The sequence below is a fragment of the Bos javanicus genome, chromosome 3 (assembly GCF_032452875.1).
Source record: "Bos javanicus breed banteng chromosome 3, ARS-OSU_banteng_1.0, whole genome shotgun sequence".
In the NCBI taxonomy this organism is placed as follows: domain Eukaryota; kingdom Metazoa; phylum Chordata; class Mammalia; order Artiodactyla; family Bovidae; genus Bos; species Bos javanicus.
In genome coordinates, this window is record NC_083870.1 from 97186852 (window position 1) to 97212796 (window position 25945).

A 25945-nucleotide genomic window follows, 5' to 3' on the forward strand; every position below is an offset into this window, starting at 1 on the left:
TTGCTTGAACCAGGTGCTCCAGGGATATCTTCCTGTAATGAAGTGAAAGTGAAAGTTGCTCAGTCCTGTCTGACTTTTGCAACCCCATGAACTATACAGTCCATGGAATTCTCCAGGCCAGAATATTGACATGGATAGCCTTTCCCTTCTCCAGCAGATCTTCCCGACTCAGGAATCCAACCAGGGTCTCCTGCATTGCAGGTGGATTCTTTACCAACTGAGATATCAGGGAAGCCCTGTAACGAAATTTATTGTAAATGCTTGGCCTGGATTCTTAAGCGTGCATACATGCTCAGTTGTGCTGGACTCTTTGCAACACCACTGGACTGTAGCCTTCAGGTTCCCCTGTCCATGGGATTTTTCAGGCAAGACTACTGGAATGGGTTGCCATTTCCTTCTCCAGGGGATCTTCCTGATTCAGGGATCAAACTTGCGACTCCTGCATCTCCTGCTTGGCAGGTGGATATTTTACCACTGAATCCAGTCACCGGGGAAGCCCCAATTCTTAAGCAGGTGGTGTAAATTCAAACTGAAACCTAAAAGTGTTCTGGCCCATGTTTTAAAATTATTTTCTACCCCCAGATCTAGGAATAGATACACATGTATCTTTGTCATCTCCCATTGTTAGCGAATGGTTTCTTTCTAGACCACAATTCCACTAATACTATATCATTTTGAGAATCCTATATTTGTGAAAGCATCTCATGTCAGATGCTTCCCATCTCAGGAAGGCTTCCCTGCTGGCTCAGACAGTAAAGAGTCTGCCTGCTTTGCGGGAGACCAGTGGCGACCCACTCCAGTATTCTTGCCTGGAAAATCCCATGGGTGGAGGAGTTTGGCAGGCTTCAGTCCATGGGGTCGCAAAGAGTCAGACACAACTGAGTGACTTCACTTTCACTTTCACTCATGTCAGATAGTCTTCCTCAAACAGATTCATGGCCTCATTTATTATCCTTGCATAGATTTTTAAAAATCTAAGTTCTTAGATACCAAGACCAATAATCTGCCTTCTATACATCTATTTTTCTAGCATCTGTGGATTTCTTTTTATTTATTAGGAGCTCTTCATGTAAATAATGTTCCTAAATATCCTGTAGTTTCTGGCAGTTTGTGGAAGGTTATCCAGAGCTATATTCTCCAACTGCTTTCAGTTTCAGGCATACAGAGAAAATAACACTTGAACATATAGGGAAGATGATACCGATGCAGAATGTTGTAATACCTGGGAATGTTTAGAGGATGACCATATGAAGCTTGATTTAAAAAAATTAACACAAAATTTTAAAATAAAACAAAAAAACTACACAAAGGATATCAAATGCTAATTTTTTTTTTTTTTTAGGGATTAGGACATGGACATTTCATTTATTTATTTAACTGAAGTATAGTTGATTTACAATGTTGTGCTAATTTCTCCTGTACAAAGTGACTCAGTTATATACATATATATTCTTTTCCCATTATGGTTTATCTCAGGAGATTAGATATGGTTCCCTGTGATGTACAGTAGGACCTCATTGTTTAGTCACTCTATTTTTTATTTTATTTTATTTTTACTTTACAATATTGTATTGCTTTTGCCATACATCAACATGAATCCGCCACAGATGTACACGTGTTCCTAATCCTGAACACCCCTCCCACCTCCCTCCCCATACCATCCCTCTGGGTCATCCCAATGCACCAGCCCCAAGCTTCCTGTATCCTGCATCGAACCTGGACTGGCGATTCATTTCTTATATGATATTATACATGTTTCAATGCCATTCTCCCAAATCATCCCCCCCTCCCTCTCCCACAGAGTCCAAAAGACTGTTTTATACATCTGTGTCTCTTTTGCTGTCTCACATACAGGGTTATTGTTACCATCTTTCTAAATTCCTTATATATGTGTTAGTATACTATATTGGCGTTTTTCCTTCTGGCTTACTTCACTCTGTATAATCGGCTCCAGTTTCATCTACCTCATTAGAACTGATTCAAATGTATTCTTTTTAATGGCTGAGTAATATTCCATTGTGTATATATACCACAGCTTTCTTATTGAAATACTTTAGCTTTTGTCCATTGAACTTTCTATTTTTGTATGAGGTTTTGATTTCTGAAATGAATATATGAAATTCCTGATCAAGACTTTTCAATGATCTATGCAGTCTTAATAAACATTAATAAGAAACTGTTCCCACAATAAAGTGATAAAAATTTTAAACTGTTCAAATATATAAACCATGTGAAATTATATTAGAGTATCTAATAGTTTTCCTTTTTTCATTTATAATTGCAATATTGAAATTTCTTATAAAAATCAAATGATATTAAAATCTAATCAGACTTTCAATATTATACTGATTTAAGGCTTTCTTGGTGGCTGAGTGATAAAGAATCTTCCTGCAATGCAGGAGACTTGAATTCCATCCCTGGCTTGGGAGGATCTCCTGGAGAAGGGACTGGCAACCCACTCCAGTATTCTTGCCTGGAGAATTCCATGGACAGAGGAGCTTGGTGGGCAGCAGCCCATGCAATAAGTTGGGCACGACTTAGCTACTAAGCAATAAAAAGGTAATTAAATGTTTTAAAATAATTATGACTCTCTAATTTGTAGAATATTCAGGCCTATTTAGACTAGTCCTTGGGACAGCTTGGACACCATTAAGTGAAAAATTTACTCTTGATTGGGCAAAAGTATTGGATATATGGGAAGAAAAAGATTAAAGCCACTGTCTGAGACTGCATGCAGGCTCCTTACTATACCCTCAGCAACACTGCACCACTCCTTGGCTTATACCTGAAGTGGAGTTCTTGTATTCCTCCGTAGCACCATGAGCCCCTTAGTCATGATGGGCAGAGCTCCAAGCCTCACACAAGACTACCTTGAGAGCTCGTGCTACAGGTCACCATTTACAAAGCTTCAATTTAGAGCATCCTATTACTAAAACAAGAAGCCTGGGTTATATCTTTTAATATAGAAAAATAAATAATGGAGAAGTAATGGAAGGAAGGATTGGGGGAAAAATGAAGGAAAGAGAGAAGGAAGGAAGCTGTAAAAAACTGAAAGATCTAGTTTTGTTGCAGATAAGGGGAGAAGTCCAATAAATATCGAATTCTTATTCTTATCTAGATATAATGTGCCAGTTGATTACTTATATAATCTTACAGATTCTTATAACAACTTTGTTAAAATGGTATTATCATCTCAATCCCTGATTGATTTTTAAAATAGTATCAAAAATGAGTAATTATCTTGCCCAAGTTCACAAAACCAGTGAGGAACTAGGTTTCAATCTCAGATATATCTATCTGGAAAGTCCAAGACCTTATTCTCTTGAGTCAATGGACTTGATTCAAATTCTAACTCTACTACAAACTAGCTATGTAATTTTAAGTTGCTTATTCTTGATACCACTTGCCTCACCCTAAAGAGGTAATAAATTGTCCCTGTCTGAAAAAATTCATTATCCTCAAAACAAGTGAGTTAATACATCAGATATCAGCTTAGGATAAAAAGTGGAAGTGAAAGTTAGTCACTCAATTGTGTCCAACTCTTTGTGACCCCATGGACTGTAGCCCACAAGTCTCCTCTGTCCATGGAATTCTCCAAGCAAGAATTATTGATTGGGTTGCAATTTCCTTCTCCAGGGGATCTTCCCAACCCAGGGATCAAACCCAGGTCACCCACATTGCAAGCAGACTCTTTACCAACTGAGCTACCAGGGAAGCTTAGGATGAGGTACATAAGATCAGGTCCATGCATCTCTAGTAACTTAAAAACTGTCCAGGTGATTTTGGTGCTAATGGTAAAGAACCTACCTGCCAATGTAGTTAGATGTAAGAGATGGAGATTCGATCTCTGGGTCAGGAAGATCCCCTGGAGAAGGGCATGGCAACCCACTCCAGTATTCTTGCCTGGAGAATCCCATGAACAGAGACTGGCAGGCTGTAGTCCATAGGGTCGCACAGAGTCAGACACAACTGAAGCGATTTAGCATGACTTAGCATGCACAGCTTAGAATTAGGTGCATAGAAAGTCTCAGAAGTTGTTAGTTATTATTATAGTTGTTACTGTTACCATTACCTCATAGATGTAGTTTTGTCCTATGTATTTTGAGTAAATAACTTCCAAATAACTAGAAAATACGGAAGCCAAGATTTCCTGCACTGCTTGCTTCCAAATACCTTTGATTCTCACAACCACATGCTGCCTTGCTAAATAATCTACAAAACATTTTCAAAGATTAACAAGTAGGATACACAAAAATAATTTCAAAATTGATTAAAGACTGTGAGACTGGACACCATAAAACTCCTAGAGGAAAACATAGAATACTCTCTGACATAAATTGTAGTAATTTTTGATCCATCTCTCAGAATAATGGAAATAAAAACAAAAATAAACAAATGGGACTTACTTAAACTCAAAAGATTTTTCACACTAAAGGAAAGAATAAACAAAACAGAAAGACAACCATAGATTGGAAGAAAATATTTGCAAATGATGTGACCAGCAAGAGATTAGTCTCCAAAATTTACAAACTGCTTATGATGCTTAACAGCATCAAAACAAATAACTCAATCAAAAAACAAGCAGAACATCTACCTAAATAGACATTTCTTCAAGGAAGATATACAAATGGACAAGAGACACATGAAAAGATATTCAACATCACTAATTATTAGAGAAATGGAAATCAAAACTACAATGAGATACCATCTCACACCACTCAGAAAGTCTATGATTTAAAAAATCCACAAACCATAAAGGCTGGAGAGGGTGTGATGAGAAGAGAACTCTCCAACACTGTTGGTAGGAATGTAAATTGGTACAGTGACTACTATAGTTGTTTTTTTTTTTTCCTTAAAAACTCAAAATAGAGCTACCATATGACCTTACAATCCCACTCCTGGGCATTTATCTGAAAAAAAAAAAAAAAACAAACAAACAAAAAAAAAAAACCAGGAAAGGATACAGGCATCCCAAAGTTCATTGCACCACTGTTTACAAGAGCGAAGACATGGAAGCCACCTAAATGTCCATCGACAGAGGAAAGGCTAAAGAAGATGTGGTACATATATACGGTGGAATATTACTCAGCCATTAAAAAGAACAAAATAATGCCATTTGCAGCAACATGGATGGACTTAGAGAGTGTCATACTGAGTGAAGTAAGTCAGATAGGGAAGGAAAAATACTGTATGACATCCCTTTTATGTGGGATCTAAAAAGAAATGATGAACTTGCACAACAGAAAATGACCCCCAGACTTAGAGAACGATTTTATGGTTGCCAAGGGAAAGAAATAGTTATGGAGTTTCGGATGGACATGTACACACTGCTGCCCTACTGTATAGCATAGTGAACTCTGCTCAATGTTATGTGGCAGCCTAAATAGGAGGGGAGTTTGGGTAGAAATGGATACATGTATATGTATGGCTGAGTTCATTTGCTATTCACCCGAAACTATCATGGCATTATTTGTTGATCAACTATACCCCAATACAAAATGAAAATGTTTAAAAAAATAAATTAAAAAAATGCATGGGTGAAGAATCATAAAAGAATGTGTTCACAAATTCCCGGGTGGTCCAGTGGTGAGGACTTGGCATTTTCATTGCCGGGACCCGAGTTGGATTCCTGGTTGGGAAACTAAGATCCTACAAGATATGCAGCTAAAAAGAAAGAAAGAAAGAAAGATTGTTTTCTTTCTGCGTTTGGTATCGTAGAGAAAGTATATTTACTGTCCAGACATTTAGGATTTAAGTTCTAGCTCTACCAATTAATAGTTCTGGGATCTGGGGGTGGGGGTGTAATTACCCTTTATTAGACTCAATTTTCTCATGTCTTAAGTTAGTCTAAAATAAACAATTCTGTGAATAGAGAAGCTAAATAATATAGTATATTTTATATATCTGGGGAAAAGTTTTTGGCAAATAGTAGTATATTAATGATCAATAAATATTCCACTTTTTCATTTTTTTTTATTCCAGCTTCATATATACACATTCTTTCTGTATTAGATCTCCTCTTGCATTTAGCATTAGTCTAGATCCTAAAAGTACATCATGGCTCCCAGGTTCATTGGAAATGGATCTGACATCTGGAATTTCAGAAGTAAAAAGGGGGATTAAGCCCTGTGAGGTTCAAAGGCCCTTTGTCCCCCTTGATAGTGATTTTCTTAAATCAAACAGTAGCCAAGACCCTAGGAGAAATAATTGAACTGACAACAGGCAGGTCTGGTTTATTAATAATGGAATAGCTTTGGACATTCTTGATGACTTAACGTAATGACAGAAAAGAGGTTGGAAACTGAAATGCCTAGAGAGAGGGTCAATGGCTAGGTCTCAGAGGAGAAAGGAAAACATGAGTTATTCCTAAGACCTTACTGCATAGAACAAAGCATTTTATGGTAGTCCCAAATATGAATCCAGAGGAAATGGTTTTGGTATTCTATTTTTAAAGGAAAAAAAGTTTTAAAGGCTTCAAAAATTGCCCACTGTATTTATATTTATTTTTGCCCTAATTTTGGAAAACAGACTTGATTGGAGTTATGAAATTGGAACCTTAGTGAGTAACTTAGAGATCTTGGCTGTCTTAACTCTTTTATTCCTTGAGTTTAGATATCAGTTCTCCATCTGTTAATTGCACACCTTAAGACAGGTTAATTAACATCACTGAACCTCAGTTTCCACATCTGTATAATGAAGATGTTTATATTTTACTATAATTGTAGGAGAATATTAAAAAAAATTTAAATGTATACAATTTCTGGCACTTGACATTAATACTTCACACAATAAATATTTATTCAGTGAATTAATACATGAATTTTGATGCTTCTGTTTTTCACTGCCTTTGGACAGAAAGGCCAGCCTATGGTAACCTTGTGAAAGCCTTTCATTTTCTCTAACTATTCAGGCTGCTCTTGCCCTGATCCTCATCCTTTTTCCTTTGGACTGTTTCAGTGGTCATTTAATGTCTTTTAACCCCAATTCTCTTTCCTTTCCCCATCTGTCTTCCTCACTTGTGATAAAGTACTTTACTAAAACAAAGACTTGATTTCTTTTAAGTCTACTGCACTTCTGGAAGGGTTTTAGTCATCTAAAACATTCCACACCCCCATTGTAAAGGTGAGACCCAGGGAGGGAAGGAACTCACCTATGTGTCTGTGCTCCTATAAACTGATACTAAAGATTAGGATTGAGCCCAGTACTCCTGGCCCCTGGCAGAAGATAACAAAAAGGGAGAAAACATATATTCTGTAGCTGTAGTCAAAGCAGCTATATAAGTTTTTCATTTCAATTTTTCTTTTTTTTATTTCAATTTTTCACTAAGTTATTATCATTAGTTTTGTTGAATTTCAAATGAACCACTGTTATTATAATGATATTATTAATTTCCATGGAAATTCTAGGTGAGCCTAGAGAAAAGGCACAATTAATAAAATAACTAAAACTTATATAGCATTCACTATGTACCAAGCAAAGCTCCAAGCATTGTACATTAAATCATTTCTCATCAGTAACCCTAGGTACTATTATTATCGCAATTTTTCAGATGAGGAAACTGAGGCAAAGAAAGATTTAGTAGCTTGGCAAGGTCACAGACTAAGAGTGGTAGAGTGAGATTAAAACTAAGCCTTCCAGATTCCAGAGTCTGTGTTCTTGATTACTATGCTAAGCTAGCAGAAACACTGAATTTCTGTGAATATCATTTATTCTCACTATGTTGGTAGCTAGTCCATATGGTTTCCCTTAACCCTGCTTTTTACTTCCAGTTCTAATTATCAGAAAGGGGCAACCTGAATAGCACAGTCTTCTGTTAACTTTTCCCTCTTTCTTTCTCAGAGAGTCATTTTCAACATTGTTAACTTCAGCAAAACTAAAAGTCTTTATAGAGATGGGATGGCCCCTATGGTGAAGTCTACCAGCAGACCAAAATGGTAAGTGACCCACAGAATGGATTTCCTTTTGATTGGAGAATGTGACTCAGGGCTCCAATTTATCTGCTCTACTGGCCCTAAGAGGAGTTCAATGAGTTTCTGCATGTTTGTTGTCTGGGCTCTAGGCATGGCTCTTTGAGAATGTGGGAAAAGAAAACATGGTTCCATGTGTGGAATTACTAGCATTCTCTTATGAGGGAATGTACAGTCTGTTATTTGATAAGATAAACTTCCTGTCTTATTTGGCTTTTATCATGACATCTTTGGAAGCATAAAGCTGACTCTGTTTTTTCCTTTCTAACCTGGGCAGAGATATTGTACATTAACCCCAGAGGATATTGGGAGCTACAGTTTTGCAGAGTTCCCTTGCTTTGCTTGTTTGTTGTGGATTCTTTGTATAGATATGGTGTGAATATTTCTGGATGCTAAAGTTCTATTTGTCCCATTGCTATAGTGTAGCTGAGGACAGTTGGATAGGATTACTAATAACAGTAATGATGATGATGATGATAATGTTAATAATAACGACTGTCACTGAGAAAATCTGTTCTTTGTCAGATGTTTTATATTTGATGTTACAATTCTCACAACAAGCAAGGGAGATTATTTTAAAGATCCCTATATTACAGATGAAGACACTGGAGCTAGGATAGGTTAAGTATTTTCTCATGACCATAAATACTAAGGGGAAGAGCCTGTGTTATTGTTATTATCCCACACTGCCATTCAAACTGATTACTTTGTTCATCCATTTATTCATTCAACATTGACTGAGTGCACCAAAATGAGAGTTTTTAAAGCCAGAAACCAAGTGTTATTCACCTATCACACAGTAGGTGTTAAGTGAATGCTTGTTGAGCTGAATTGAATTCATGATGAGAATTTACATGTAAAGTGCCTGGCACTTGCTAAGTACTCAATAAATGTCATCTGTTATTAATAGTATTTTGTAGAATACTCTACAAATGCAAGGAATTGTTAATATTATTCTAGCTTTGATCCCTGTTCAAATTTTAATGACTAGTGAGAAGATCATCTCCAAATGTCTATATTTATAGAAAGCTAGCTATTCATAAATATTGAATTGTGCTTTTATTTAGAAATGATACTTGGCAATTTTCTATAAATGCTGGGCTGAGAAACTCAGGTTTGTAAAAATGTAGGCATTTGATGATGATAATCAAAACTATTTATTAAAGGTAAAAATATCTTCCTGAGCCTTTTTTTTTTTTTTTTTTTGCTTTACTAAGTCAAATTAACTATACTGCTGTTTCTCAGTTTCCTTTCAACATTGGGATCTGAACAGGAGGCAGACCTTTGCTGTGAGTTTCTGAATTCAGCCTGAGTGGATAATAACAAAACACTTCTTTCTGTTAATAGGCATATATGTAGATGTGTGCTTCAAATCTTGTCAACAAAGCATATCACTGTTGATCTGCTCACAGGGGCCTTAAAATAACATTGTACTTCTTTTATGAGACTCTGTGTTGGGATCTTACATAGCGGTAATAATAACCATTTGGTTTCCTCAAGTGTTCAGTTCTGGAGTCTTTTTGTTTGCTTTTGAAAACCCTTCTGCCTTAATTATTTCATTTTGTTTTGTTTCTCATGCACTACCATTTGGGTCCTCTCTTTTAGGGCTCTTGACAAGATTTTGAAATATTAATGACTCTTTATATTTACGTTATAATGTCTTAGAATTAAGTCAGCATTCTCATCCAGTGTTGATAGGCTCTGAGCAGAATCTGCTATGTGGTCACTGTACTTCTCTAGTGGTCTAAAGAGGTTTAAAGTTTTAGAACCAAGTTTGTTGTAGTTGAAGCCAATAAGGTACAAGGTACCAGAATAAGTAAAGTCATTGACATGTTTAATCTCTCAGAGAGATTTTTACTTTTCTATTCCCAGACATTGAATGGGAAGTTTCTCATCTTCTTTCACACTATCCTTTCTTCAAGCAAGATGTTTGGAGATTTATTTAGCTAACAGGACTTTATTGAATACCTTAATGTACCATGTGCTATAGATATAGATACTGGGGATATACTGTATGAATATGATAGAAACAATCTGTTCCAAAAGGGAAATTTCATATTAGAATTTTATTAACTGATCTCTGTAGGCCATGATTATTACCCTTCTTTCTACTGCTTTGTTCTGAAGATCCTTTCTGTCACTTTGGTGCTTTCTGCCTAGGAATTTCTTTTGCTCCTTGTGTTTATTACTGGTACCAGAACCTATTTTCCAGTAATCATCATCATAAATGTTCCCAGAGTAACATAAAGAAATGTGTGTGACTGTTTGGCTCTCAGATTATTAGATTTTACTGGTCCTATGGAGTTTGTAGCCCGCCAGTCACCTCTGTTCATGGGATTCTCCAGGCAAGAATACTTGAGTGGTTGTCATGTCCTCCTCCAGGGAATCTTCCTGACCCAAGGATTGAACCTGTATCTCCTGCTTAGCAGGCAGATTCTTTACCAATGAGCCACCTAGGAAGTCCCTATGGGCATTGTGCATGCTAACTCACTTCAGTCGTGTCCAAATCTTTGTGACCCTATAGACTGTAGTCCACCAGGCTTCACTGTTCATGCGATTCTCAAGGAAGAATACTGGAGTGGGTTGCCATGCCCTCCTCCAAGGGATCTTCCAGACCCAGGAGTCAAACCTGTCTCTTATGTCTCCAGCGTTGGCGGGCAGATTCTTTACCACTAGCACCACCTGGGAAGCCTTTATGGGCTTTACCTAATTTAATATTTTAAACAGGCCTTGGAAATATCCTTACTTCATGACAAACATTAGAAACCCTAAATTTTCTGGATGAAATATATACCAGATTGGGAAAACAAACTTTCTTCACATTTTCAAGGTGAAATGAGCTTTCCTCTTCACCTGTCACAGGGGTCTGTAATTTATTCTAAGCAAAGATACCTGCAGGCCTTAGCATGGATCTGGTAATCAATTAACTATGGAAAGCAAATGAGCAAAAGAAGCAATTAAAAAGCCATTATGCAGATAAACATATGACCTCTCAAGACTGTTCTGCCTTGAGGACTTAAAAATCAGCATAACTAGCAGGAAAATTGGAGAAGGCAATGGCAACCCACTCCAGTACTCTTGCCTGGAAAATCCCATGGATGGAGGAGCCTGGAAGGCTGCAGTCCACGGGGTCTGACATGGCTAAGAGTCAGACATGGCTGTGCGACTTCACTTTCCCTTTTAACTTTCATGCATTGGAGAAGGAAACGGCAACCCACTCCAGTGTTCTTGCCTGGAGAATCCCAGGGACGGGGGAGCCTGATGGGCTACCGTCTATGGGGTCGCACAGAGTCGGACACGACTGAAGTGACTTAGCAGTAGCAGTAGCAGGAAAATGGAGAAGCTGAAAGATTTAGAAGTTTTCTGCCTTCATTCTAATTCTGTTTACATATTGGACTTCTAAGGATTGTTGGTTGTTAGTGGAGGTGATAGAATTCCAGCAGAGCTGTTTCAAATTCTAAAAGATGATGCAATGAAAGTGCTGCACTCAATATGCCAGCAAATATGGAAAACTCAGCAGTGGCCACAGGACTGGAAAAGGTTAACTTTCATTTCAATCCCAAAGAAAGGCAATGCCAAAAAATGTTCAAACTACCGCACAATTGCACTCATCTCACACTAGCATAGTAATGCTCACAATTCTCCAAGCTATGTGAACAGTATGTGAATTAAACAGTATGTGAACCGAGAACTTCCAAAGGTTCAAGCTGGATTTAGAAAAGGCAGAGGAACGAGAGATCAAATTGCCAATATCTGTAGGATCATTAAAAAAAATCAAGAGAGTTTCAGAAAAACATCTACTTCTGCTTCATTGACTATGCCAAAGGCTTTGACTGTGTGTATTGGAACAAACTGTGGAAAATTCTTCAAGAGACAGGAACACCAGACTACCTTACCTGGCTCCTGAGAAATCTGTACGCAGGTCAAGAACCAACAGTTAGAATTGGACATGGAACAACAGACTAGTTCCAAATTGGGAAAGGAGTATGTCAAGGCTGTATATTTTATACTCTGTTTATTTTACTTATATGCAGAGTACATCATGCAAAATGCCACTCTAGATGAAACACAAGCTGGAATCAAGATTGCTGGAAGAAATAACAATAGCCTCAGATATGCAGATGACACCACCCTTATGGCAGAAACTGAAGAGGAGCTAAAGAGCCTCTTGATGAAAGTGAAAGAGAAAAAGCTGGCTTAAAACTCAACAGTCAAAAACAAAGATCATGGCATATGATCCCATCACTTCATGGCAAGTTGATAGGGAAACAATGGAAGCAATGGGCTCCATTTTCTTGGGCTCCAAAATCATGCAAATGGTGACTATAGACATGAAGTTAAAAGACACTTGCTCCTTGGAAGAAAATCTATGACCAATCTGACAGTATACTAAAAAACAGAGGCATCACTTTGCCAATAAAGGTCCATCTAGTCAAAGTTGTTTTTTACAATAGTTGCATATGATTGTGGAGTTGGACCTTAAAGAAAATTGAGTGCTGAAGAACTGATGCTTTTGAATTCTGGTATTGTAGAAGATTCTTGAGAGCCCCTTGGACTGCAAGAAGATCAAACCAGTCAATCCTAAAGGAGTTCAGTCCTGAATATTCATTGAAAGGACTGATGCTGAAGCTGAAGCTCCAATCCTTTGGAGTGCTACAAAGACTCACTGGAAAAAACTCTGATGCTGGGAAAGATTGAAGGCAGGAGGAGAATGGGACAACAGAAGATGAGATGGTTGGATGGCATCACCAACTTGATAGACATGAGTTTGAGCAAGTTCCAGAAGTTGGTGATGGACAGGGAAGCCTGGCGTACTGCATTCCATGGGGTCACAAAGAGTCGGACATGACGAGCAACTGATCTGACTGAATGACTGAGGACTCTATAGCATCACATTTTTTTCAACCATAACTGATTAATATTTTTTTTACTATTGTCAAAGGCTGAAATTTCTATGTGCTGGAAGCTGCTGGAAACCATCATTAAAAAAATAGCCAATATCTGTATCCTCATTTATGAAGAAACTAAAACTAAGATGTTTTCACAGCTTGTGATTCGTAATATTAGCCAGGGATCTCAGGACTCCATCTTACGGTTTCTTGAATTTTCCATGCATGGGAAGGGTGGATGAGAGGGCACAAAGAGTCAGGGAGTAGCATGAAGCTCTGTGGCCTTTGGTAAATCTGAAATAACTTCTCTGATTGACTTGTCCATTGTAGTAGATTGAGGAAATTGGACTTAATCTTAGAGGTTGCTTTCATTAACACATTTTTATTGAACATCTAACTTTGTGCTCAGTATTGGGGTAATAAATATGAATATGACCTGTATTATATCTTTAAAATTTTGTTTTTAAGAAGTTTAAATGAAACATAAATAGGTACAATGTAAGAAGCATGGTACTTAAAACCATTAGAAAGGTATATAAATTGTGCTGTGCATTAGAGATAAAGAAGAAAATGATGATATTAGGACTTAAGAAGAAAAGGAGAAGCTTTTGGAGTGGGTGGTATTTAGCTAGATCTTAAGGAAATGGGGCAAGAGCAAAAACTTAAGAAAATGAGATTTCAAATAGAAGATATAACCTGATGAGCCATGATACCTCTTTTATAAGCCTCAGTTTTCTCACTGTAAAAAGTGCATAATAATACTTTTTCAGAGATATTATGAGAAATGAATATGAAATGGATGTCTAAATATTTTTTTTTAATCTCAAGGATCTTATTCAGTAAAATTTCTGACTAGTTCTTTTATTTTCCTCTCTCACCCAAAACTGACTGAATAATTGTTCCTTCATTTCTTCCCTTTCACCTTCCTTTCTCTCTTCCTTCCTTTATTCTTTTCTCCCTTCCTTCAGCTTGTCAACTAATGCTTGCTAAGTGGCCACAGTGTACCAGGGAATATGTAAGGTATTAGAATAAAACAAGAAAAATATGGTTACTGTTCTCTAAAGGGCTAGACATTAAATATGTAATCTGATAAATATGATAATCATTAAAACAAAAGGGAGATCAGCATGCTTGAACTTGCATGTATTCAATCACTCAGTTGTATCAGACTCCTTGCAACCCCACAGACTGGCCTGTCCTCTATCCATGGCATTTTTGAGGCAAGAATACTGCAGTTGTTTGCCATTTCCTCTTCCAGAGAATCTTCCAGACCCAGGGATCAAATCCCTATCTCCTGCATCTCCTGCATTGGCAGGCAGATACTTTACCACTGAGCCACCTGTGGGGCCTATTTGGCATGCTATATAGCATATAAGACTTAGTCTGCTTCAAGGATAAGAGACCTTATTTAGGAATATTATTTATTGTGATAGCTGAAAGATGAATGAAAGCTAGATCATAGTGGGCAGAGATATGTGTGAAGTATATATCTTTGATAAACAAAGTTCAATGTGATTGGGGAATGAAATTCTAAGAAGAAAGACTGCGGAGTTATGTTGTTCAGTCACTCAGTCCTGTCTGACTCTTTTCAACCTTATGCACTACAGCAGGCTGGTTTGCTCTATCCTCCACCATCTTCCAGTGTTTGCTCAAATTTTGTCCATTGAGCCAGTGATCCTATCTTAACTATCTCATGCTCTGCTTCCTTCTTCTGCTTTTGCCTTCATTCTTTCCCAGGATCAAGTTTTTTTCAAATGAATTGACTCTTCACATCAGGTAAACAAAATATTGGAACTTTAGCCTCAGCCTCAGTCCTTCTAATGAATATTCAGGGTTGATTTCCATTAGTATTGACTGGTTTGATATCCTTACTGTCCAAGGGACTCTCAAGAGTCTTCTCTAGCACCACAGTTTGAAAGCATCAATTCTTCAGTGTTCAGCCTTCTTTAGGATCCAACTCTCATGTCTGTACATGACTACTGGAAAAACCATAGCTTTGAGTATATGGACATTTGCCTACAAAGTGATATCTCTGCTTTTTAATATGTTGTCCAGGTTTGTCATAGCTTTTCTTCCAAGGAATAAGCATCAATTGCATGACTGTGGTCACCATCTGCAGTGACATTTTAGCCCGAGAAAATAAAATCTGTTACTCTTTCCACTTTTCCCCTTCTATTTGCTATGAAGCAAAGGGACAGGATGCCATGATCTTAGTTTTTGAATGTTGAGTTTTAAGCCAGCCTTTTCACTCTCCTCCTTGACTCTCATCAAGTGGCTCTTTAATTCCTCTTCACTTTTTGCCGTTAGAGTAGAATCATCCTCATATCTGAGGTTGTTGATGTTTCTCCCAACTTGTGATTCATCCAGCCCTGCATTTCACATGATGTAGTCTGCTTTAAGTTAAATAAGCAGGGTGACAATATACAGCCTGTTGAACTCCTTTCTCACTTTGGAACAAGTCCGTTGTTCCTTGTCTAGTTCTAACTATTGCTTCTTGAACCACATACAGGTTTCTCAGGAGATAGGTAATGTGGTTTGCTCCCATTTCCTTAAGAATTTTCCATGGCTTGTTGTTATCCACATAGTCAAAGGTTTTAGCATAGTCAATGAAGCAGAAGTAGATGTTTTTCAGGATTTCCCTTGCTTTCTCCATGATCCAACAAATGTTGGCAATTTTATCACTGGTTCCTCGGCCTCTTCAAAACCCAACTTGTACATCCAGATGTTCTCGGTTCACATACTACTGAAGCCTAGCTTGAAGGATTTGGAGCATAATCTTGCTAGCATGTGAAATGAGCACAATTGTATGGTAGTTGGAATACTGTTTGGTATTGCCCTTCTTTGGGATTGGGATGAAAACTGACCCTTTCCAATCTTGTGGCCATTGTATTCACTTATGGAACAAACATAGAATCACTCTGAAAGGTGAGGTAATGAGGGAAGAATGGCTAGGTGTCTCAGAGCTTGGGATATGATACAGTGGTGAGAATCCTGGGTCTTATTGTTGCCTCATAAATGGCAGAATGGTTGCTTAAGAGGCCAGCAACCTGGAAATACCAATGGACACAGGCTCAAAACAGTCCTTCCCAGAAGCCTGTTTGGGCTAAACAAAGCACAAGAAAAAGGCAGCCCAGTAAGACAAAAACACTGAGACAATAATTACTTACTCTAATCAAATACTGTCGGGAAAAAAAAAACACAAAAAAACTGTTGCCCCACTTTCTCCCTTACCAACAAATGTCAAGCAGGAAGCTTAAACTTCTATTTTTGCTTCAAACCCCCAGCCAGGTGGTGTCAGAGAAAAGTAGGGAACTGAGACTTTCATTCCAGCTGGTCAGTAATGAACACTTCTCTCCTCTCTGTGATGTCAGACTGCTTGAGGAATCTGGATTTCCATCACCCATTTAAGGATGGGATCAATAGCAGAGTGTAGGGAAACAGAAAAAAGAATAAATAAATGTTAGGATGGGACAATAGAAGTTACCCCTTTGAACAATAGAGGAAAAAAAACAGATCAATAAATATGAACAGAACCTTGAGGACTGATGGGACAATAAATTTAGTATTTATTTCATTAGAATCAGAAGGAAAGGAGAGAGTGGGACTGAAAAAAGTATTTTATTTATTATTATTATTATTATTAATTTTATTTTATTTTTAAACTTTACAAATTGTATTAGTTTTGCCAAATATCAAAATGAATCCGCCACAGGTATACATGTGTTCCCCATCCTGAACCCTCCTCCCTCCTCCCTCCCCATACCATCCCTCTGGGTCGTCCCAGTGCACTAGCCCCAAGCATCCAGTATCGTGCATCGAACATGGACTGGCAACTCGTTTCATACATGATATTATACATGTTTCAATGCCATTCTCCCAAAGCTTCTCACCCTCTCCCTCTGCAACAGAGTCCATAAGACTGTTCTATACATCAGTGTCTCTTTTGCTGTCTCATACACAGTGTTATTGTTAGCATCTTTCTAAATTCCATATATATGCATTAGTATACTGTATTGGTGTTTTTCTTTCTGGCTTACTTCACTCTGTATAATAGGTTCCAGTTTCATCCACCTCATTAGAACTGATTCAAATGTATTCTTTTTAATGGCTGAGTAATACTCCATTGTGTATATATACCATAGCTTTCTTATCCATTCATCTGCTGATGTGGAAATCTTCTCAGATTTGAAAATATTATGTAAACCTATAGATTTGAGGGACTGAGTAACCAGAAAAACCTCAAAAAGGAAAAACTGAGGGAAATCTTTGCCAAGAAGTATCACAATTAAACTTCTGAAAACTAAGGACAAAGGAATCTTGAAAGTACTAAGAAGAACTAAGCCAAAGGGAAGTGGTACAATGTTTCTCAAATGCTGAGAGAAAATAGTTGTCAACCCAGACTTCTATATCTAACAAAAATATCTTTCAAGCATGAAGGGAAAATTAAGACATTTGTGATGAAAGCAAAAACTAAGAATATTTTTCACTAGCAGACCTACACTTATGCAAAGTTCTTGAAACAGAAAAGGTAATAAAGAAGGATTCTTATAATATCAGAAAGAGTAAAAAAGACCCCTGGGACAATATTAAACACACCAACATTCAAATTATAGGAGTCCCAGATGAAGAAGAAAAAGAGAAGGGGCCTGAGAAAATATTGGAAGGGATTATAGTCAAAAACTTACCTAAAGGAAAGGAAATAGTCACCCAAGTCCAGGAGGCTCATAGATTACCATACAAGATAAATCCAAGGTGGAACACACTGAGACACATATCAGTCAAACTAACAAAAACTAAATACAAAGAAAAAATATTAAAAGCAACAAGGCAAAAGCAACAAATAACACAGAAGGAAATCCTAATAAGTTTATCAATTGATTTTCAACAGAAACTCTGCAGGCCAGAAGCGGGTGGCAGGATATATTTAAAATGATGACAAGGAAAAACCAGCAACCAAGAATATTCTACCCAGCAAGGCTGTCACTCAGATTCGACAGAAAAACCACAAGCTTTTCAGACAAGCAAAAGCTAAGAGAATTCAGCACCACAAAAGGAGATTTTCTAGGTGGAAAAGAAAAGACCACAACTAGAAACAAGAAAATGATGAACTGAAAAGCTCATCAGTAAAGGCAAACATACAGTAAATGTAGGAAACCATCCATATGCTAATATGATATCAAAACCAGAAAACATGAGAAGAGTACAAATGCAAGGTATTACAAATGCATTTGAAATTAAGAGATCAACAACTTAAATCAGTCTTGTATATATAGAGACTGCTGTATCAACCCTTTATGGCAACAACAAACCAAAATCTACAATAGATAGACACACAAAAAAGAAAGGGCAATCTAAACACAGCACTAAAGGTAGTCTTCAGATCACAAGAGAACAAAAGAGGAAGAGGAGAAAAAGACCTACAAAAACAAACCAAAAACAGTAAAATGGCAATAAGAACATATATATCAGTAATTACCTTAAATGTAAATGGATGAAATACTCCAACCAAAAGACATAGACTGACTGAATGGATACAGAAGCAAGATCCATATATATGATGTCTATAAGAGACCTGCTTGATATCTAGGGACTCATTTGGACTGAATGTGAGGCATAGAAAAAGGTGTTCCATGCAAATAAAAGAAAGCTAAGGAGCAATACTCATATCAGATAAAACAGACTTTAAAATATATTCCATCTCTGGATCTTCTAATTCTTGGAATGAACCAGGAGTAAGTTATATAATCTCTCTGTTCTCTTTTCTCCCATAGGACCCAGCAAATTTGTCCACCCTGGATGATCTTCACACTGTGCTGCCTGGAGAGTTCTTGCCCAGGCAAGTGTGGTACTCAGACAAGGTGTGAACCATTCTCTCTTATTTCCACCAGAGATGATATGCTCTTGTCCTCTTCCCTTATGAGTGATCTGAGTTGAATTTTGTTTACGAGAGATACACTGACATTCCTCCCCTCTTTATATAGAAGGTTATTATCCACAGTCTTTCAGATTGGAGAATAGAAACCAGAAGAAGATAGATGAGTTGCCCAAAATCGTACAATAAGTAAATGCCAACAGAGCCTGGAGCCCACATGTGACTGACTTATAGGCCTATCACTTTCTTTGCTGCTGTCACATTGTCTTCAAGTAAAGCTTGAGAATTTTGAGCTTTGTAACAACTTCTACCAACTTCTAACCATTTAGTTTTATATGGTGCATCCTACCAATAGGAGCTATCCAACAATGGAGGGCTGTCAGCATATGAAGAGTTCTGGAGCTGCTTCAGTTAAAGGAGAATGGCCCCCTGTCAGGGAGACATGGAGAAGGAGGGTAGACCCTATCAGTATGTGTTCCCAATTAAATTATAGGGAATGATGGCCAGGTGTTACAGTTACTGGTATTGTTTTAATCTCAATACTCAAATGGTAAGAAGCATAGAAAGGAAGAGGAAAAGAAAAAATCCATGCTACAATCCTGGTCATGGGACAATGACCCAAACAGGGAAATGAGTGAGAGCTAACGAGAATTTGCTGATCAATGAGCCAGAAGGTGGTGCCTTCCAAAATCCCCTCAAAGTCATATTATGGACTAAATTACTAGGATTCTAGGCTTTTTGTATGGAATTCAAGATTAATGCACATCATTCTATCATAAACAGCTTTCATACACTGTGCTAGTTTCTTTGATTCTCTCAGAACTTTGCAAAGGGCATCTATCACTTTCTCAATTTTACAAATGAGGCTACTGAGGCTCAGGGTGATTAAGTAACTGCTCTAATAGTTTAGTAATGCTAGTAAGTGGCAGAGCTGGGATATGAATACAGAATCACTAATTTAAATCTTAACCCATTTTCTCTATTCTAATTTAGTAATAGTTAAGAGCTTAGTAATGGCTTGAAGAGATCTGAATTTAAACCTGACTCTGTCATGTCTGTTATGAGGAGGATATGTGATTTGCTCATACAGCAAGTTAGGGCAGTACAAAGTCTGGCATCCATGCAAGATTGACTAGCAGGCCCATAACTTTCCTCCATGCTGCCCCACTGCCTCCTTTTGCTTTTACTCCAAGAAAAGGGACTGAAATATGATAGCTTAGTGTAGGGGAAAAAAACCGTTGGCTTTCTAGTCAAACAAACAGTTGAAACTGAACTATTGCCTTTGGGCAAAATCAGTGATGGTTACCATTAATTCCCTTCAAACAATACAGACAGTGTGCAATGTGCAGTGTGAATGATCTCTTTCACATTAAACAGACCAGGACTTGAGGGAGAAGACCCAGTGTTTGTGATATGCCCTATCAATGTCCTAGAAGGAAGTTTTAGTGATTACCTAGCAAAAAGCCTTCATTTTGCACATGATAAAACTAAGGGCCAGAGATTTGAACCCAGTACCTCTAACACTTTGGGCACAATATGAAACAGTCTTATAGCACTGTATTGTTACAAAATGATTTTGCATCATGGTATTGATAGCTTATGGTGAACAGTGTTGGATTCTTGATCTCTGAAGAAGAAGATTTAGCTTCAGGACCAGGGACCAGTCTTGATCACTCAAAAGCTTTTTGTCTCAGAGTTTTATTAAAGTATGAAAACGGACAGAGAAAGCTTCTGACATAGACATCAGAAGGGGGACGGAGAGTGCCTCCCTCACTAGTGTTAGCAAGGGAATTATATACTTTAATTAGTTATTATAATAAATCAAAAGAACATCTCAAGGTTGTAAAGATCTTACTAGACCCATTCCCATAATTTACATTTTAAGATAACAGGATTAGTCAGGAAGTTTTCAGGAAGGAGAAACTGTCCTCAAGCAGGATACATTGTTATTATATAATCCTTAGTACAGAGTTTAAACTGAATTTTTTAAATTGTTGTGTAACAACAACACAACAAATTGTGTAATTTGTGTAATTTAATTTAGTACAGAGTTTAAACTGAATTTTTAGTACAGAGTTTATATAATCCTTAGTACAGAGTTTAAACTGAATTTTTTAAATTGTTGTGTAACAACAACACAACAAATTGTGTAATTTGTGTAATTTAAATTGTGTAATTTAAATTATGTTGTGTAATCATCAGTTCCAGGCTTAAAGAGAAAAAAGTTTTTGTTTGTTTTTTTTTTTTAATTTTATTTTATTTTTAAACTTTACATATTGTATTAGTTTTGCCAAATATCGAAATGAATCCGCCACAGGTTTTATGTGACTAAGACTAAGGAATGTAGAGGGGAAAAAAAAAGCCATTTTTTCTTTCCTGGGGACCCCAGACTTCTTATCAACCTGCCTAGGAATTAACTCTCTCAGTATCATCACATCAGCTCCAGGAGGTAGGAAAGCCAGAGGTTATCACCTCCAGGTGAGGAGACCCAGGCTCAGAGAAAAGGTTGTCATAACTACTCAGGGGCATAGTTCAAAGACTCTGCCTCAGATTTGTGTGACCCTTAGCCATGCTGCTTCCATTCAGTTCAGTTCAGTCACTCAGTCGTGTCCGACTCTTTGTGACCCCATGAATCACAGTATGCCAGGCCTCCCTGTCCATCACCAATTCCCGGAGTTCACCCAAACTCATGTCCATCGAGTCAATGATGCCATCCAGCCATCTCATCCTCTGTCGTCCCCTTCTCCTCCTGCCCCCAATCCCTCCCAACATCAGATGTAGGCATTAAAAATAGTTTCCAGTAGCTAATAATAACATAGGAAAATGCTGATCTTATATAAAGTAAAAAGTAGGGTATAATACTATATATAATTGTGATAATAATATGAAATGTATGTATGTATATATATATATATATATATATATATATATATATATATATTTGTACTTGTCCATGGAATTCTCCAGGCAAGAATACTGGAGTGGGTAGCCATTCCTTTTTCCAAAAGATCCTCCGAACCCAGGGACTGAAACCGGGTCTCCGGCATTACAGGTAGATTCTTTACCATCTGAGGCACCAGCAAAGCCTATATATTAAATACACACATAATACTGTTAACTGGTATCTGTAGATGGTAGGATTATGGTAGATTTGTATTTCTTCAGAGTTTTTTGTGCTTTTAGATGTTCTACAACTTTATATTTGTGAAAAATCAAAGTTAATATTTATTAAAAATAAAATAATAGCTTCTTAGATGATGTTAAAAATTTACTTGCATTTGGGGTGAATCATATCACTTTCACAGGACCAAGTTTCCTCATTTATTAAAATGAATATAATGTACCCTCTCCTTCTGACCTTCCAGAATCTTATTGAGATTGGAAATGACACTGGAGGTGAGAGAGTAAGAGGTGTTTGGAAATACAGGCTATGACCGAGAGTAAAACTCTTATTGAAAGGTGAGACACATGGATATATAACCTTACCAATCGCCTGTGACGGTTGTGTACTAGAGCTTCACCTATCCACTTGCAGAAGCTCATTATTAGGTTTTCAGCAATTTTGTGAACTGCTTTTAAAATCATTGGTAGTTTTAGTTTGAAATTGTTGCATATTTATACCATGAAAACTGGAAAAAGCTACAAATCATGCCTTGACATGGCCTTTAAGCCAGAAATTCAGATGAATAGCTTATAAATTAAATTCTGAAGGAACTCATGGAGGAAATCTCTGTTGGTAAAACTGACCAACAATGCTCCAGACTACATTCACCACTCGGTGGTCCTGAGGTGTCTGTTTGTCAGGACGCATGATCCAGGCCTCAAGACAATGAACCACCAGAGGACGATAACCCCATGGGAGAGAAGGCAGAGGATGCTGTGAAATCGTGCTTTGGGCAGCTAGAGCTCACATCTACTATAGCTGGAGGATTAGTGCTACATCTCAGAGTGACCCAAGACCTCTTGAGAGGCTGAAGAAATGAATGAAAATGCAGATTCTTGTATATTCACAGGATTGTGTTTCATTGAGACTTCCAAAAGGAAACAGATGGCACACCGAAGTTAGGATAATTTGTGGAAGATTTACCATTATATTAAAAGTAGATGGGGTAGAACCACAAAGGATAGTGCAAAAGCTTGGGGCTAGAAGCATCAAACTGTCACAACAGGAAGGGGTTATTGTAACCTAGAAAGGGAGAGTTGTATAGAGTATGCTGCTTTGAAAGTAGTAGTGACCTTCTATCAAGAGAAAAGCCAGTCTTAAATGACTTTACAGGAAGAGATCCAGAGAAATAAATACCTCTGCCACTTTCCTGACTCTAGATGTCCCCACAGGAGGACCTAAACAGAAGCAAGAAGCTCAGAATGCGGTTGATACAATCCATAGAGGTCAGCCATCTCAGGCAGAGACAAGGGTAGAGAAGGATGAAGAGTGTTTCAGAGGGGCAAATAGAATGTATTCAGCAGTTTAGATTCAGTTTTTAGCTGACATTTGACTTGAGTCCTTGTTTTCTTATGAAAAAGGTGTGTAATAATATCCTATTTATCAGGATGGTTTTGAAGATTTAATAGAATATATGTGAATCACTTTACTGGAAGCACCTGATGTACAGTAATGGGTCCAGAAATAGTGGCAATTATTATTGTACTATATTACCTCATATCATTGAACTTAATTCTATTATCAATAAAATAGATAAAATACTATGCATGTGAGAAATGTGTGCTCAGTCATGTCTGACTCTTTGCAACCCAATGGACTGTAGCCCATCAGGCTCCTCTGTCCATGGAATCTTCCAGGCAAGAATACTGGAGTGGGTTGCCATTTCCTAATCCAGGATATCTTCCTGTGCCAGGGATCAAACCTGTGCTATTTGCTGCCTAAAGGTTATTGTAATTATAAACATCAACCTTTGGATATATAAAATCACTCTGTAAGATATGATGCATTAAAAATATATTAAATAAAAGATTAGCCCTATACTCTTTATCAGACCTGAAAACTCAGCTTTCTCTTTCTAGATCCATTGAATTGGAAGCTTCATGAGGTTAGTCTTTGTTTACTGCTGTACCTTCTGTACCTAGACAGTACTTAACAGACAGTAGATGCTCAGTAGGTAATTGTTGATTTAATTTAAAACTCTTTCTAAAACTCTTTCTGGTCTTTCTCGTTGACCAGATACTCGGAGAATGCTCCTTGGTGCTGACGCTTCCTTGCAGCTGGGACTTTCTTGTTCTGTCAGTAGTTAGCTTCTGTCTTGTACAGAAATCTAGGCTCTTCCATCTAGACTGTCTCCTGCCTGTCTATGTCCCTATTCCAGTCATCTGGCATGAGTCAATGTATTTAACAAGATGGTTGGATGGCATTACAGACTCAATGGACATGGGTTTGTGTGGACTCCGGGAGTTGGTGATGGACAGGGAGGCCTGGGGTGCTGTGGTTCATGGGGTCACAAAGAGTCAGACACGACTGAGTAACTGAACTGAACTGAACAACCACATCATCTTCTGAGCTCCAGCAGCCACCTTGTACTTGCCATGTGCCCCAAAGGTATACAGCCCACCCTCTTACACACTTTATTTGTTCTTTCTACCAAGAATGTCTCATCCCTTTCTATACCTGTGGAAATCCTATACCCCAGGGTTCTTTCTTAATACTCAGACTTTTACTGAGGCAAATACTCTTGTTATGCTTGGAATATGCTTCTTTTTCCCCTTCCTTCTCCGTTTCCTGGTTAACTTCCATATTTGCATCAGGCTTCAAATTAGATGCTGTTTCTTTGGGGAAAGAATCATCACTAGAATCACTAAGATGAGATCAAGCACTCATGTATTCCTCCTATCATATACTATGTCCTATATTCATATGAAGTTAACTTCCTTCCCCTATAAAATTGTAAGCTTCTTAAGGGCATAAGTTTCTGTCATGCCACAGTGTCTGTATATATTAGGGTAAAGTTATGACCAACCTAGACAGCATATTGAAAAGCAGACACATTACTTTGTCAACAAAGGTCCATCTAGTCAAGGCTATGGTTTTTCCAGTGGTCATGTATGGATGTGAGAGTTAGATTATAAAGAAAACTGAGTGCTGAAGAATTGATGCTTTTGAACTGTGGTGTTGGAGAAGACTTTTGAGAGTCCCTTGGACTGCAATGAGATCGAACCAGTCCATCCTAAAGGATGGATGTTCATTGGAAGGACTGATTTGAAGCTGAAACTCCAATATTTTGGCCACCTGATGTGAAGAGCTGACTCATTTGAAAAGACCCTGATGCTGGGAAAGATTGAGGGCAGAAGGAGAAGGGGATGACAGAGGATGAGATGGTTCAATGACATCACTAGCTCAATGGACATGGGTTTGGATGAACTCCAGGAGTTGGTGAGGGACAGGGAGGCTTGGCGTGCTGCGGTTCATGGGGTTGCAAAGAGTCAGACATGACGGAGTGACTTAACCGAATTATTGTGTTAGATTGAAATGTTTAATGGATCAAAGCAAGTACAATTATTTTCTTCATAATGAACAAATGGACAGGGCATCTCTTAAGTATATAGCCATTCAGAGACTCAGAGTGACTGTTATCTTGAATAAATAGTTTCAGGGTTACCTGGGCATCACCCCCATTCCAACTAGCTAGATGGGAAAAGAGGTAGTAAGATCCAGCAACCCCACTGCTGGGCATACACACTGAGGAAACCAGAAGGGAAAGAGACACGTGTACCCCAATGTTCATCGCAGCACTGTTTATAATAGCCAAGACATGGAAGCAACCTAGATGTCCATCAGCAGATGAATGGATAAGAAAGCTGTGGTACATATACACAATGGAGTATTACTCAGCCATTAAAAGAATACATTTGAATCAGTTCTAATGAGGTGGATGAAACTGGAGCCTATTATACAGAGTGAAGTAAGCCAGAAGGAAAAACATAAATACAGTATACTAATGCATATATATGGAATTTAGAAAGATGCTAACAATAACCCGGTGTACGAGACAGCAAAAGAGACACTGATGTATAGAACAGTCTTATGGACTCTGTGGGAGAGGGAGAGGGTGGGAAGATTTGGGAGAATGGCAATGAAACATGTAAAATATCATGTAGGAAACGAGTTGCCAGTCCAGGTTCGATGCACGATGCTGGATGCTTGGGGCTGGTGCACTGGGATGGCCCAGAGGGATGGTATGGGGAGGGAGGAGGGAGGAGGGTTCAGG

At 37.9% G+C, this 25945-nt stretch overlaps 1 protein-coding gene across 6 annotated transcripts in view; it reads left to right on the plus strand.

Annotated features, from left to right (window-relative positions):
• LOC133244620 (BEN domain-containing protein 5) overlaps positions 1-25945 on the plus strand; it is a 1484041-nt gene that overhangs the window by 681302 nt on the left and 776794 nt on the right. For 4 of the 6 annotated variants that reach the window (XM_061412038.1, XM_061412039.1, XM_061412044.1 and 1 more), the window contains exons 4-5: positions 7840-7934; positions 18628-18714. In XM_061412038.1, coding sequence (XP_061268022.1) covers positions 7840-7934; positions 18628-18714 — 182 coding nt within the window. The remainder of the gene's footprint in view (positions 1-7839; positions 7935-18627; positions 18715-25945) is intronic. The other 2 variants (XM_061412040.1, XM_061412042.1) reach the window with 1 other exon arrangement.